The sequence below is a fragment of the Eptatretus burgeri genome, chromosome 9 (assembly GCF_056783735.1).
Source record: "Eptatretus burgeri isolate ZD-2024b chromosome 9, Ebu_testis_v1, whole genome shotgun sequence".
NCBI lineage: Eukaryota > Metazoa > Chordata > Myxini > Myxiniformes > Myxinidae > Eptatretus > Eptatretus burgeri.
In genome coordinates this window covers 1,041,702-1,056,823 of record NC_140969.1, presented here as the reverse complement: position 1 = coordinate 1,056,823, position 15,122 = coordinate 1,041,702, and the positions used below count along the sequence as shown (strand labels likewise).

Genomic DNA, 15,122 nt, shown 5'->3' with positions numbered 1-15,122 from the left:
ACCAGGGTGGCTGTTTAGTGCAAAAGTTGGAAACTTGTGTGATAGAACGAGAGCGGGTGTGAGTTGATAAAGTCTTGTGGGAGTCACGATTGAATGGGGGAAAGGATGGATGAGATGTTTACAGGAGTAGCTGAATACTTGGGATAATACCATAAAGGGAGATGAGATAGGACCAAAAGTGTCTATAAGACTCAAAGGTGACATTAATGGTCCTGTTGAGACCAGGCGAGGGCTGACTGACTCGTATGAAGTTGGGTTGGACTTGCTACACTTTGACAATGGGGATGTTACTGAACAGGCTCGAGCAGATTTGGCGCAGACAATGTTTGAACCATTTGCAGGACATGTCGTGGCGGAGAGTGACAGTGACGTTGATGTGCCAAGTACCAAATGGGTGGCTGATCTTGAGACAATTGAAAGGGAGCTTGCTGATATAAACTCTGGAGAGAGAATTGCCCAATTTTAAAAAGTGCAAGATGGTTTGGGCAACTAGCGGTAAGGAAACCCCTAGCGACCGGTGTGAGGCCGAGAGAGCCTCGTTGGTGTGGAGAAATGGGGACCTGTTGGAGGGGAGGTTTGATTGGGCGACCAGCGGTAAAGAGACCCTGGTGACCCGTATGAGGCCGTGAGAGCATGGATGGTGAGGAGACCCTCCCCGGCGAGACGTACAGCAAGGGAGCTGTTTGGCTGTCAGGGAACAAATAGTTGAAGGTGGGGGGGGGGAAGAAGTCGTGAGTCGGGCGACTTGCTTTTGGACTGTGGGCACCACAACCGGAAAAGCCCCCACCATTTTTGTTGTACGGTTCCTCCCCGCTGCCCAGTTGAGGATCACACATGTGTAATAACATTTAATTTGTTAAGCCATGGTCTTGCATGGTTGGAATGAATGATTGACATTGGGTTTATGAGTGTGTGAGGGAAGATTCACTTAATCCATGTCACTAACCTGTACCAAAGAGAGCAGGGCTTGTGGAAATTTGAAATAGGTAAATTGGGATGGCTCCGCAGGTAACGTTGGGTACTGTGGCATCCACCGGGGAACACAGTCGTTAGAAGGGAGATGTACCAACGTTGGGTTTTTGGTTAAAGTTTTGTCTGCTATGATAGATTGTTGTATGTGCCAAACAGGTGGCTGATCTTTTTTTTTTTGTCTGACATTTTCTACCTACCCCAGGAGTTCGGAGCAAGGAACCAAGAGTTTTGCAAATATTTGAATTGTGTTTAAGGGGTGTAGAACATTTAGGAGAATAGGTAAGATAGCTGGGGCTCACTTCCCACAGCCCATCCTAATTTATTTCATCGGCTAATTAGGTGTGAGTCGGTAAGTGGTCAGGCTGGAATGGTAATGCCTGCATTGAACCTTGCAGGAAGATGGAGGAATTTAATCAGAAAGTTAGGATTGAATAGAGTTATTTTGTCCGTGGACATGTAAGAGACATCTCGATGTATTTGAGTAGGGAAACTGTGAGCTTAAGTGTTACTTGTCACCACATGGGGAGTGGTGCTGTCAGACAGGGATTAAGACCAATATGCCCCAGTATGCGATTGCTCCCTGTGACCTATTCCTACGATTTTGCATTTACAAGCCAACCAGGAAGAAGTGCGTTTTTCTAACAAACACAATGCTAACAACAAGCAAGCAAGGTGTACCGAGCAGGCAGAAGCCCCGCCTTCCCCGTTTTTGTGTGAGCAAGCAACACCCCCGAGATGGAATGGTGGTTCGGTGTGACATCAAGGAGAGATCGGGAGCGAACGCATGAGTTCGGTGTGAGGGAGGTGGCAGTTGTAGTCTTGAGAGGAATGTGGTTCGGACAGAGGATCTCACTTTGCTATCCTCTCGGCACGACGAAATGGCTTTCCTTCGACGCATGAAGAAGATGGCGCGATTCTCTTTTTCGTGTTGAGGCGAGTTGGCTCGCGTGGTGGAACAAGACGCTGGCCATTGACTCTTGGCTGAATGTGAGAGACGACCTCGAAGCCTCGTGTATGTCACCGAAGGGGACGGCGCCATTCTGCAGAGTGCCGCGTATCAGCAAGCAAGATCGACGAAGAAGCCGCACGGCGGTCTCTGAGCCATGGTGTTGAATACTGTTCACGAATTGCCTGACGTAGGTTTTTCTCACTGCGAGAGAGCGGCTTGGCGCCGTTTTGGGCGTGCAGTACGAAGCGTCTCGATTCCAAGTTCATTAAGACCATCTCTGGATAAAGCTAAGTGCCAGAATAAAGGGAGGATTTTTCTTTTGTCTTGTGTTCCCCTGGTCTGTATTTAAGTCTGTATGCAGAGGTGCCTCAATTTAAGGATTTATTTACTTCACATTATTATTATCCCCCACCAACCAATGAAGTTGGCGGGGGATATAGAAATGGGTTCCGTCCGTCCGTCCGTCCGTCACATTTAGTTTCCGGAGCTTAACTACAAATCCCCTCAAGATGTATTTACGAAATTTGGTACACATATCAAGCAAGTGGTGAACTGGTGCCTTTTGATATTTAGAGATTTCCCCCAAAAAATTTCTGTCACTTTCTATGGAAACAAGTTCGGTATTAAGAAATAATTGAGGTTAACCTTTGTTTCCAGAGCATAGTTGCAAAACTATTAACTATTTCTTTATGAAATTTGGTACACACATAAAGAATAAATTGAACTGTTGCCTTTTGCTACTTGTCCTCATTTATTATGGCGGTGGATATCGAAGACTTTGTCTTCAACGGATGCTAGTTATTATTACCTCCGCCACCGAAAGTGAAGGAGGTTATGTTTTCACCCCCTTTCTGTCTGTTTGTCTGTGTGCAGGATATCTCAAAAAGTTGTTGACAGGTTTGGTGTGTGACAAGGACGAACTGATTATATTTTGATGAAGATCAAGTGATTCTTCACCATTGAGAGATAGGGCGAAACCAATATATAACATGATATCTCAAAAAGTTGTGGGCGGATTCGAATAAAACTTGTTGGACATGTGTGTGTGGCAAGGACAAATTGATTCGATTTTGGTGAAGATCTGAATCCGAATCTGGATGCAAGAATTATTTAATTTTGAAGTGATTCTTCAACATTGAGAGATGGGGCCAAAAACGATATAATACTGCATCGTATGGTATTTCAAAAATGTGTTGGGCCCGATATGTTCTCGTGGATCAGGCATTGCGTGGCGGATGTATGCGCTCTTCTGAGTGCCCTTCTAGTTACGTTTTGAATTACCCTTGTAAATATTTCTGGAGTCATTAAATTCCCTCGTTTATTTTATGTTGCTGTGTCCATGTAATTGTCGTGGGGTTCGAGTATAAACCCCCCTGTGCATCCATCTGTGCCTCCATCGCTCCGCCAGTGACACGCCCACCCCTCCCGCACGCGTTATCATCTGTGAGGATCAACGTTTCCGCCTCCTAAGGAAAACAGCTCAGCTATCCTGGCTGGCTGGTGTTACCCGACCCTTCCACCACATGTTGGTCGAGGGGATTTAACATTAACCGCCAGACCTGTGACATATATATATATTGTTGTGGTTACCAGATTCGCAAACCACCATTCAGGTCCCTTAGGTGAGGTATCTCGGTAAGTGCATGTGTAGTTAGGCCCAAACCCGTTGTCTAGTGGGAATACATGTCATTTATACGTGCTGCGACTCTTTAGGATAGCCGTTTTTCTTTTACTATCTTTATTTTGGACCAATCGCCATCATCACAACCACAACATCAACCACCGACCACAACCACCGCTTCACCACAACCGCCACGACCTTCACGCACACCTCGCCACCGTAGCATCGCCACCGTTCTTGCCCCGCTGTGGGTACCGGTGTTGGACTCATGCAGAACGCGCGTCGAACAGCGTGTACAAAACCACGGATTTTCTGCTTCAAAAACGGATCCAAAACGACACACGCCCACTTTTTGCCGTCCAATCGGTGAGCGAGGGGCGAATTGGCCCCGCCCCCAGGGCGATCGATATATGCAAATTTGTGGATCAAAAAGCCTTCACGCCCACTTTTTCTCGGGCCAATGGGGAGCGGGGTGAAAGGTCAAAGGGAGGGGGTCAAAGGCGAAGTTACGGGGGGGATAAAAGGACGGTGTTCGTCAGTCAAAGGAGTCGTAAAAGTCGGAGCGAAAGAGTCAGCAGAACGAGAACGAGGGGTCGGAGAGTCGCAAGAGGGAACGAGAGAGTCAGCAGAACGGGTCGGAGAGTCAAGAAGAGGAGAGTCGGAAGCAAAGGGTCAAGACTTCGCGGGCGGTGGAGCTGCTCGTCGTGTGCGGTGGAGTCGGAACGGAGGGGACGGAGCTGTGGAAAGGCGGCGACACCAGACGAGGGGGTGCTCGCGTCGTGCAGGAAGCTGCACCCGAAGGAGGCCGACAGCGCGACCTGGCCGAGGTGGAGACGCTCGTCGCATATAATAAAGATCCTCTATACCCCGAGCATCAGCAACCCCCTCCTGTTTCCCCCCCCGCGCTGAGATAGTGCGACCAAGGGGGCCCCGTTCCCACCCCCTGCCAGGCACCGTCCACGAGGCCCGCGGGTTGCGGGGCCATCGCCGCTCCGCGTCTCATCACCAGACGGGTAGGCCCGACCCGGTCTCGGCCTCAGGCCGCCTCATTCTTGAGGTATTTCTTTTCCTTGGTTTTGGGTATGTGTTGTCGGCGCCGTCTGTGAAGTAGAATTGTATAAGTGTTGCCGTGTGCTCGGTAGTCGGTATTAGCTCTGCACTGTGTTTTCACTTTTATGTTTGCTTTTTGTGTAAATGGAATTGTGTTTTCTTTTTTTGTGTGCATTTGGTGGAATTGTATTTGTGTGCTTCCCGTGTGCCGAGAATAAATGTGCTTTATTGTTGAACTGTTCTCCCGCTTCGCTTCGTCTTTTCCTCCATTGAATCCCCATCTTGCTTCACGTAAAGGGTTGGTAGTGGGCTGAATACGCCCGATAATTAATCGAACCGTCGAGGTCGACGATAACACCGCTCGGTTATTCTGATAGTACGGAACGGGTCGCTTAAGTGGCCCGTGTCCGAAGTCGACCTGCGGCGAGGTGCGATCGCCCGGTCTACCCTCCGCGTGGGTACTTAGGTAGTTCAAATTTGGCGAGCAACCCTATCCCACGCGGGGGCTGATTGGCTCGATCGCGGTGAGACCGAAAGGTCCACCCGTGACTGGTTCCCGGCGTTAGTCCGAGAGGGTCACGACTGGATTGTCCGTCCGGTGGGCGACGTGCCGCGATTCGAGTTACGTGGCCGTTCGCACGCCGGCGGGCGCGAAGACCGCAACACTGGTGTCAGGAGTGGGATACAAATTCATCGCCCTCCTCGCGGCACTGGTATCGGAGAACAGGAAAACGGGCTGTCCTGTCTCCAATTAAATTTACGGGAATCGGTCCAGGGGTGAGAGAAGCGACCGCCGATTCCCTCCAAATTACGAGCGAACAAATTAACCCTTCACGAGAAGCAAGATGGCGTCTCAAGGCGAGCGGGAGCCGGGGGTATTAGAAATGTATATGTGTAGTAATGTAGAATCCATGGTCCAGGATGGAATCCCCGAGCAGGAAATGTTGATTGTGCAGGAACACGGACTCGCCCAACTGAACCCAGGGCCCGAGGTGGGTGCGGCGGCGGCCACGGTGTATGACACCTCCCCCCCCTCTCCACCAAGACCCTTCCCCAACCCCTGCCGAAATGGCTCACTCAAGCGCACCCGACATGGCCCAGCTATTCACCATGCTGGCACAAATGAATGCGGAAATGAAAGGCATGAACGAAAAGATGGATGCGAATATGAATGAAGTGAAAACGACGATGGATGCGAATACACAGCAAATGAAAAACGAAATGAAAGGCAATACACAACAAATAAACGAAAAGATGGATACAAAAATAAACGGAATGGAAGCAAACATGAAGGAAGAAATGAAAGAGCTACGGGGTGAGACGCAGAACATGGGCCGAAGCCTGCAGGCGGGCATGAAGGCCGTGACCGGGGAGATAAAAATGGCGACTCCACGTGTGGGAGCAAACGAGCTGGGTGGGGGTGCAACGGCTGACAGGCCCGCGGTGGAGGCGGGTGAAAAAATAATTCGTGGAACGTGTTGGGCGAGGGTCGTGACGATGACCGAAAGGGAAAAATTAAATGGGGAGACCAAAACGTGTGAGACGAGACACGAGGTGACGACAACAGAAATAATAGTTGAGACAAAGGGAGGTAAAGGGTGAAGAGTTGGCAGAGACACGGGAGATGGGAACGATAGAGGGAAGACTACACGATGAAGACGGGGTAAGTGACGCGCACACACACACGGAGGTAGTGGAGGACAATGGGGGTGAGCTCGCGGAGCGTGTAGAGACCCAGTGCGAGCAGCTGGATGGCCTCCTTCAGGAACGAGGGGAGGGAGTATGCCCCCTTGAGGCGAGTCACGACCAGGTGAGTTCGGTCGTGCTTTGCGAGGTTGAGGGGACGAGTGCTGTGGACAGGTGCTTGGAGAGCTTGGGGGTATAGAGGCCCCGGAGACCCTTGTGGGGACACGAATCCCCAGTGTGGTTGTCCCTGTGTGTGTGGTGCAAGGCGTGAGTGCGTCCCCGTGTGTGGAAGCGACCCCGTGTGTGAGTGGTGTGGTGGCGATGGTGCTGGAGTGCGTGCTTCCCAGCACGCCGTGTTTGGATGAGGCACCGTGTGTGGATGAGGAACCGTGTGTGGAAGAGGCCGTGTGTGTGAGTGAAACGGCCAGTATGAGTGAGGAACCGCGGGTGAGTGCCCCCGCGTGTGTGGATGAGGCACCGCGGTTAAGTGCCCCCGCGTGTATGAGTGAGGCACGGTGTGTGGATGAGGCACCGCGGTTGAGTGCCCCCGCGTGTATGAGTGAGGGACGTTGTGTGGAAGAGACCGCGTGTGTGAGTGTCGCCGTGTGTATGAGTGAGGTACCGCGGGTGAGTGCCCCCGCGTGTATGAGTGAGGCACGGTGTGTGGATGAGGCACAGCGGTTGAGTGCCCTCGCGTGTGTGGGCGAGGCACCGCGGGTGAGTGCCCCCGCGCGAGTGAATGGAGCACCACGTGTGAGTAGTATGGTTTGTGTGAGTAGTGAGGCACGCGTGAGTGAACGGCCGTGTGCAAGGTCGCTGTGTGCCAGGGAGACCGTGTGTGTGAGAGAGCGGTATGTAAGGGAGATGTCGGTTGGCATGCGGGAGCACGCAGCCGCGTCTCCCCGTGTGAATGTGATGGTGTGGACTGTGTGCGTCGTGACACGCAGGTATGCGTGTGTGGAATGGCGACGGAGACGGCGACAGAGGAGAGAAAGCCGAGTAGCGGCTGTAGTTGTTTCGAGGACCGTGCCGGGTTCACCCAGCAGTGAGCACGCGGTTCGTGCTGTGCAACGCACGAGACCGCCACGTGCTCGCTTGCGAGAGTGAAGTCCCGGTCCGGAAACGCACGCGGTGGATTTGCCGATCCCGCGGACGGACAAAGTTTAGGCAGGTAAACGGATTTGGACCGGACGGGTTCTCCACGCGATCGTGCGTGTTAAGCTCCAACGGGCAAAGCACATGTGTTCGCGTGGGGAACCCCTCGAGACGTGTGGCTTGTGTGTTTTTTTTTTATGCGCACGGTGACGTCATGGCTGCACGTGGGGTTGGAATCCGGCAGGAGGGGTATCTCTGCCGGATGGTCCCGTCCAAGGAGGGACGAGGAACACGTGCAGCTGCATGACGTCACGGGCAGGTGCAAAGTGCGCGAGCTCTGAGTTGCCGCGCAGGTGCTGGGCATGAAAAAAAAAAAAGGGAAAAACAAGCCTCACTTTCGGGTGTACAGGATTCCTGGGCAAGGGGTGAAAGACCCCCTTATCCTGGGCACAGGATGGAAACTAGTTAGGGGGAAGGGTTAGCTTAGTTAGACCGACTTCATGGGGCAGGGGTAAGTCCTCATGGAGTCCGTGGAATGGATTAGTTAGAGGGATTGTAGCCAGATTTAGGTTGGGAAATTGATTAATGGGATATTTGGAGACCGTGACAGACTTGTGGATGTGTAGAGGGGACGTAGCTTAGCTACGTAGTGTTAAAAGGAACGTGCTGTAGTTTAAGGGACGACGTGGGAGCACGAGTTAGTTAGGGGGTGCAGATAGAAGGATGGCAGAGTTCAGTGGTGTGTGTGTTGAAGAGTTGGTGAGTGAAGTGGAAGCATGTGCTTGGTGAGTGAGTGAGGCCAGCGGGTCTGTGTGTATGGAGTGAATGGGGAATGCATGGTGCGATGAGTGATTGGGGGGAGGAGTGACTCCCGCCCAAGGGACCCCGGGGTCAGTATAAAGTGAGTTCGGGGGTTAGTCAAATTGAAAAATGGAGGTCGTTTTGTTGTTGGTGGGAAAGTAGGCTCGAGACCCATTTGGAGGGGTGCAGGAGCCCTGTTGACGGGCTTGGGAGCGTGGCTGCGAAAGGTGAGTATCGCTGAGTGGGTACCCCGGGCACCAGGCTAGTCGGCCGCGGTAGGCCATGGGCCCATGGGGGGGCCGGGATAGAGTAGTGGGCACGGGTGCGCCTGCTTGGTGCGGGGGCCCGGGGCGCCATTAGCCGCGTGGGCAGTGTTGTGGGCACGGGTGACCCTCGGAAAGGGGCCCGGGAGGCCGGCCTGCCACGTGTGCGTTTCAGGGGAGGTGCCATGGGGGGCACTCCCCGGTGTTAGGGAGCTGGTAGGCTCGGAGGCAGTGTAGTGCCCGGGGGTGCCATAGCGGGAGAATCGGCAGAGGGTCGTGCCTGCCAAAGTGAGCCACGTGTCCCAGCCAGGAGACCGTGTGAGGGCACGGAGAGAAAATTGGGGGGCGAGGCCCGAAATTGTGAGGACACCAACACAGGCGACGGGAATCTGGGTTGTTAGAACCAATCGGTAAGCGAGAGGCGCTTGTTGAAAGCCCCGGGGTAGTTTAACTGTTAAATGGTTAGGGTAGATTAGGAGATGTACCCCTCCGCACCATCCATCCCCTTGCTCTCGTTGTGGGCCGCTGGACCCACTTTTGGTTAGATCGCCGAACTCTGGGGAGGCCATTCTGAGGCTTCGTTGGGCCTCGACACAGGACGCTAGCTCTCCCTTATTCCCCTCCGGGAAGGGAACGTAGGGGTTGGGAGTAGGCTAGGTAACAGGATAGGTTAGCCGAACAAAGACGATAAAGGGGGTTAGGGGACGATTTATAGTGGGGAAGTAAGAATAAAAACAACAAAAAAATAAGTTGGGGCTAAATTGGGGTTTGACAAATTAAGGGAGTGGGTATGTACAGTGACAGGCAAAGGCGATAGGTTGGGAGGGAGACAGGTAGGTAGGTCCGAGCCCGACTTCCAAGTGGCCAGCACCACCGCACTCCCTCCACCAACCTCCACTGAACGGCAAAGGCTAGCCAACTCCATCGGCTGGCCGTGTTTTTCTTCGAGGCGGAGGCCGGCCAACTTCATCGGCAGCTGTTGTTTTGCTGCAAGGCCTGTGCCATCGGCTGGCCGTGTTTTGCTTCAAGGCCTGTGCCGGCCACTTCATCTGCAGCTGTGGTACTTCAAGGCCTGTGCCGGCCAGTTCTTCTGCGGGCTGTGTTTGCCTGCAGCGGCCTTCTTCTGCGGGCTGTGTTGCCTGCACCTTTGCCATGCCATGCCCACTGCCCATGTACACCAGCCCCGTTCAATTTTGCTTTGCCCCCCCTGTTCATTTCCATGTGCGCCAGGATCAGAAAGCAACAGTTTGCAAGCTGCGAGAACTGCCCTGTTGGCAGCTACAACACGGGCCTGCAGTGGCGGCCCGTGCACCGTGTTTGCGTCCATCCATTCATGCATCCATTCGTTGTGCTCATTGCGTGTGCCGCTTGAGCTGGCATGGAGACTGCGTTGTGCAGCCCATGCACCGTTGTGGTTCACTGCGTTCAGTTCAAAAGGGAAGGCCTTGGACTGCGTGTGAGCAGCCAGCCACGTTCCCTGTCACCTGCATTGTTTGAGCCAGAGACTGCATGCGGGCAGCCTGGCTCCCTGCTAACTGCTTTTCTTTTGCAGAGTTCATTGATCCTGGGCCATGGTTTAGTGTAAGATTTGTAAGTTAAGGTAAGATGTACTGTACATATGAGTGCGCCCCCCGGCATGTCTGTCTAGCGCCGGCAATTTTATTTAAGTCGTCCGTGTGAGTGAGTTTGTTTAGATAGTTACGCAGCCCTTAGGTTATTTATTTTGGGGACACGAATACCATGAATGTCGCACTCAGGGATCCGTAGGTAAAATGTACTAGGGGAAAACTACACATGATGGCACACGAAAATTTGACGACTCGGGACGAGTCTGTAAAAAGGGAAGGGGGTAGTGTTGTGGTTACCAGATTCGCAAACCACCATTCAGGTCCCTTAGGTGAGGTATCTCGGTAAGTGCATGTGTAGTTAGGCCCAAACCCGTTGTCTAGTGGGAATACATGTCATTTATACGTGCTGCGACTCTTTAGGATAGCCGTTTTTCTTTTACTATCTTTATTTTGGACCAATCGCCATCATCACAACCACAACATCAACCACCGACCACAACCACCGCTTCACCACAACCGCCACGACCTTCACGCACACCTCGCCACCGTAGCATCGCCACCGTTCTTGCCCCGCTGTGGGTACCGGTGTTGGACTCATGCAGAACGCGCGTCGAACAGCGTGTACAAAATCACGGATTTTCTGCTTCAAAAACGGATCCAAAACGACACACGCCCACTTTTTGCCGTCCAATCGGTGAGCGAGGGGCGAATTGGCCCCGCCCCCAGGGCGATCGATATATGCAAATTTGTGGATCAAAAAGCCTTCACGCCCACTTTTTCTCGGGCCAATGGGGAGCGGGGTGAAAGGTCAAAGGGAGGGGGTCAAAGGCGAAGTTACGGGGGGATAAAAAGGACGGTGTTCGTCAGTCAAAGGAGTCGTAAAAGTCGGAGCGAAAGAGTCAGCAGAACGAGAACGAGGGGTCGGAGAGTCGCAAGAGGGAACGAGAGAGTCAGCAGAACGGGTCGGAGAGTCAAGAAGAGGAGAGTCGGAAGCAAAGGGTCAAGACTTCGCGGGCGGTGGAGCTGCTCGTCGTGTGCGGTGGAGTCGGAACGGAGGGGACGGAGCTGTGGAAAGGCGGCGACACCAGACGAGGGGGTGCTCGCGTCGTGCAGGAAGCTGCACCCGAAGGAGGCCGACAGCGCGACCTCGCCGAGGTGGAGACGCTCGTCGCATATAATAAAGATCCTCTATACCCCGAGCATCAGCAACCCCCTCCTGTTTCCCCCCCGCGCTGAGATAGTGCGACCAAGGGGGCCCCGTTCCCACCCCCTGCCAGGCACCGTCCACGAGGCCCGCGGGTTGCGGGGCCATCGCCGCTCCGCGTCTCATCACCAGACGGGTAGGCCCGACCCGGTCTCGGCCTCAGGCCGCCTCATTCTTGAGGTATTTCTTTTCCTTGGTTTTGGGTATGTGTTGTCGGCGCCGTCTGTGAAGTAGAATTGTATAAGTGTTGCCGTGTGCTCGGTAGTCGGTATTAGCTCTGCACTGTGTTTTCACTTTTATGTTTGCTTTTTGTGTAAATGGAATTGTGTTTTCTTTTTTTTGTGTGCATTTGGTGGAATTGTATTTGTGTGCTTCCCGTGTGCCGAGAATAAATGTGCTTTATTGTTGAACTGTTCTCCCGCTTCGCTTCGTCTTTTCCTCCATTGAATCCCCATCTTGCTTCACGTAAAGGGTTGGTAGTGGGCTGAATACGCCCGATAATTAATCGAACCGTCGAGGTCGACGATAACACCGCTCGGTTATTCTGATAGTACGGAACGGGTCGCTTAAGTGGCCCGTGTCCGAAGTCGACCTGCGGCGAGGTGCGATCGCCCGGTCTACCCTCCGCGTGGGTACTTAGGTAGTTCGAATTTGGCGAGCAACCCTATCCCACGCGGGGGCTGATTGGCTCGATCGCGGTGAGACCGAAAGGTCCACCCGTGACTGGTTCCCGGCGTTAGTCCGAGAGGGTCACGACTGGATTGTCCGTCCGGTGGGCGACGTGCCGCGATTCGAGTTACGTGGCCGTTCGCACGCCGGCGGGCGCGAAGACCGCAACAATATATATATATATATATATATATATATATATATATATATATATATATATATATATATATATATATATATATATATATATATATATATATATATATATATATATATATAGTGGGGTATGCTTACACATTGTATGCAATAACGAGCCGTGCTTCCCCATTGTTTTTTCCCCATTGTTGATTTTTCATCTATTTATTTTCACGTATTTTTTTTTTCATTCATTCATATTTTCATTTACGGGTGCTTTCTGACGGTTCTGTGATGTTTTTTTTCCTGGGGTATCAGCTTCGATGTCCATCGGCACACACAATTACCATGCTTCCCCATTGTCTCAGGTCGCTCACCTGCATTTATTTATTTTATTTTATTTTAATATTTTTTTAATTTTCATTCATGGATGCTTTCCAATAGTTCTGTGATTTTTTCCCACTTATCGGCTTCGATGTCAGATAAATATCAGAGTCAATTTGTGTTTGTAATTTTTCTTGTTCAGCGATGATGTCCTAAAGTTTAATTAGTGTTTTTGGATGGAGAATTCTCCACAGATGACTGGTAGGTAATTTATAGGTTTATAAGTTCTGTCTTGGAAGATTATTGTTTGAGGGTTTATGTTGTATTGAGCCGATGGAGTGTCTGAGCCATCCTTCTTAAGAAGTATACCGAGTTCTTGATTACTAATAAGGTTGAAAAATGTTTCCAGATATACTCCTTGTTTTACTTTATTTTGGTTTGGACTGTTGTGAGTTTCTCAATCGAACATTTTTGAAGACCCCGTATGTGTTACGTTGGCTCGATTCGGATGAAGCAGTGAAAGGGCGCTTGGTATCATGCAAGTGTGTTCTATCTTCTGCTCCTGCCCCACCCCCCCTCCTTCCTCCGCTCCCCAACCTACCCCAGTGCTGTGCGCGTCTTGCTTTCAAAGCTGCCACGACCCTGGATCGTAGATGAACGGAAGGACGACGGATACACGGCACTGCACCTTGCTTCGCTCAACAACCATGTGGAGGTAGCTGAGCTGCTCATCCATCAGGTGAGCATCAAAATTGGAATGGGTATTTGTGGGAAGGGTTCGTCTTGGAGGTTTTCTAAGTGGTGGGTGGTTGCTTGAATAGGGTTGCCGTGGTAGGAAAGAGCAGTTGATGTGGTGGTGGTGGTGGTAGTGATTGTTGTTTCAGCATTTTGCTTTGTATTGTTTAGAGCTTTGTCGATTTTAAAAATTATTATTATTACTATTTTTACTTGTTTCAACATTATTTCACACCACACTGAACTTTAGCTCTCATTTGGGTTGAAGTTAATTTGCTCCATATGGACTCTGTTTTTACTGCGTGCCAATTGGCATGATCGATGTTCTCCATGATGCGCCGTGATTTTGTACAAGGTAAATGGCGTTTGGCCATTTATTTTAAACGACCCTTTATTAAGATAGATGGCAAATACAAAGGTCGTGTTGTCAGTTCCTCGAGCCTGGTTAAGCCAGAGCATTATGGTTTGAAAAAGATCATGAATTGTATAAATATTAATAAACAGCATTTTTATATGCATTAAATCTGCTGCTGCTCAAGTGTTTATATTTCCATTCTTATTTTGACTCTGCTTGCTTCACACTACGACACTCATCAGTCATGCCCGACGAGTTATTCTGATGTTTTACAATCCTAACCGAGTCATGGTAATTACCCTTCCACAGGGAAACGCCAGCCTGGACATACAGAACCAGAACATGCAGACCGCGCTGCACCTGGCCGTCGAGAGAGAACACACACAGATTGTACGGGTGAGCTTTGTGAAGAATAAGATGCTCATTGACCTCGAGTAGACCGTGTTCGCACCAATGGTGGCACAGCAGTTGTGGTGCCTTTTTTTCAACATCTTGTCACAGCACTGATGTTGTGGTGCCTTTGTCATCAACTGCCTTGCCTCTACTTTGTCCTTTCACAATTGGTCATTCTGGGGTAAAATTATTTCTTTGGCTTCCTTGTTGCATTCGCGACAGCATGATGAAGAGTTTTGTAACATACCTTGCCTTTCGGATGCCTGTTGGGTTAATCCCCGTAGAATAAAAATGGCTGTTCGATTGTGGGTCGAGTGTCGATGCTTCATGACAAAGTATGTCTCTGTTTGGAGAGTATATCATAAAGCCTCCTCTTTGCTGTGCTAATGTTGAAGATGTCATCCCCCCCTCCCCCCCCCCCCACATGCTGTCCTCTGGCTTATGGGGGAACTTTCAAATATTTTGCATGCACGATGAGAGTGTGAAGACATATCAATGTTTACCTCCTCCACCGAAGGTGAAGGAGGTTATGTTTTCACCCCTTTCTGTCTTTCTGTTTGTTTGTGTATTTGTTTGTCTTGTGTGCAGGATATCTCAAAAAGTTGTGGATGGATCCAGATGAAATTTTGTGGACAGGTTGGGTGTGTGACAAGGACGAACTGATTAGATTTTGTTGAAGGTCCGGATCTGGATCCAACTCATAGAATTTTTAAAAAGTGATTCTTCACCATTGAGAGAAAGGGCCAAAAACGATATAGTACTGTACCGCATGATATTTCAAAAATGTATTGGGCCCAATATGTTCTCACGGATCAGGCATTGCGTGGTGGAGGTATGCGCTCCACTGAATGCTCTTCTCATTTTATCTGAAACTTGCATGATACCCATCTTCGACGGATTGTAGGCTTTGTCACTCACTGATTGAATCAGGCTTATTTTATGCGAGAACTTCTGTGAGAACTTCTGCGTATACTACTGCATTCCCGGTTCGTCCATCATATGTATATATGAACAAACTCGTTCCAGTCCCAACTCTGGAGCATCCGACATAAAGCTGGCCTTGTGAACAATATGGTTGGGCTAGATAGAGTCCTACTTGGTGCAGCATTTTTCCTTGTGCCTTGTTTATCGACATGGCGAATGACAGAGATACCGGGAATTGGAGCGACTTGAATTCAAATGAACAGCAGCTGGGAATGAGTGGTATATGGGAATCAACACATTCTCTCCTGAGAACTCTCCAATGGAGATTGTAGGTTCCATGAGATTTTTCATCAGCTGCTGCACGGCGAACCGAGTTCT

At 50.7% G+C, this 15,122-nt stretch overlaps 2 protein-coding genes across 4 annotated transcripts in view; one reads left to right on the top strand and one right to left on the bottom strand.

Moving 5' to 3' along the window:
• LOC147019407 (uncharacterized) overlaps window positions 1-15,122 on the bottom strand; it is a 520,827-nt gene that overhangs the window by 459,835 nt on the left and 45,870 nt on the right. The window lies entirely within an intron of this gene.
• The window catches only part of MIB1 (MIB E3 ubiquitin protein ligase 1), a 231,431-nt gene that overhangs the window by 175,593 nt on the left and 40,716 nt on the right, over window positions 1-15,122 (top strand). Inside the window, exons 13-14 of one of the 2 annotated variants that reach the window (XM_085893862.1) lie at window positions 12,944-13,076; window positions 13,737-13,817. In XM_085893862.1, coding sequence (XP_085749988.1) covers window positions 12,944-13,076; window positions 13,737-13,817 — 214 coding nt within the window. Of the gene's footprint in view, window positions 1-12,943; window positions 13,077-13,736; window positions 13,824-15,122 lie in introns of both variants that reach the window. The other variant, XM_085893861.1, reaches the window with a different exon arrangement.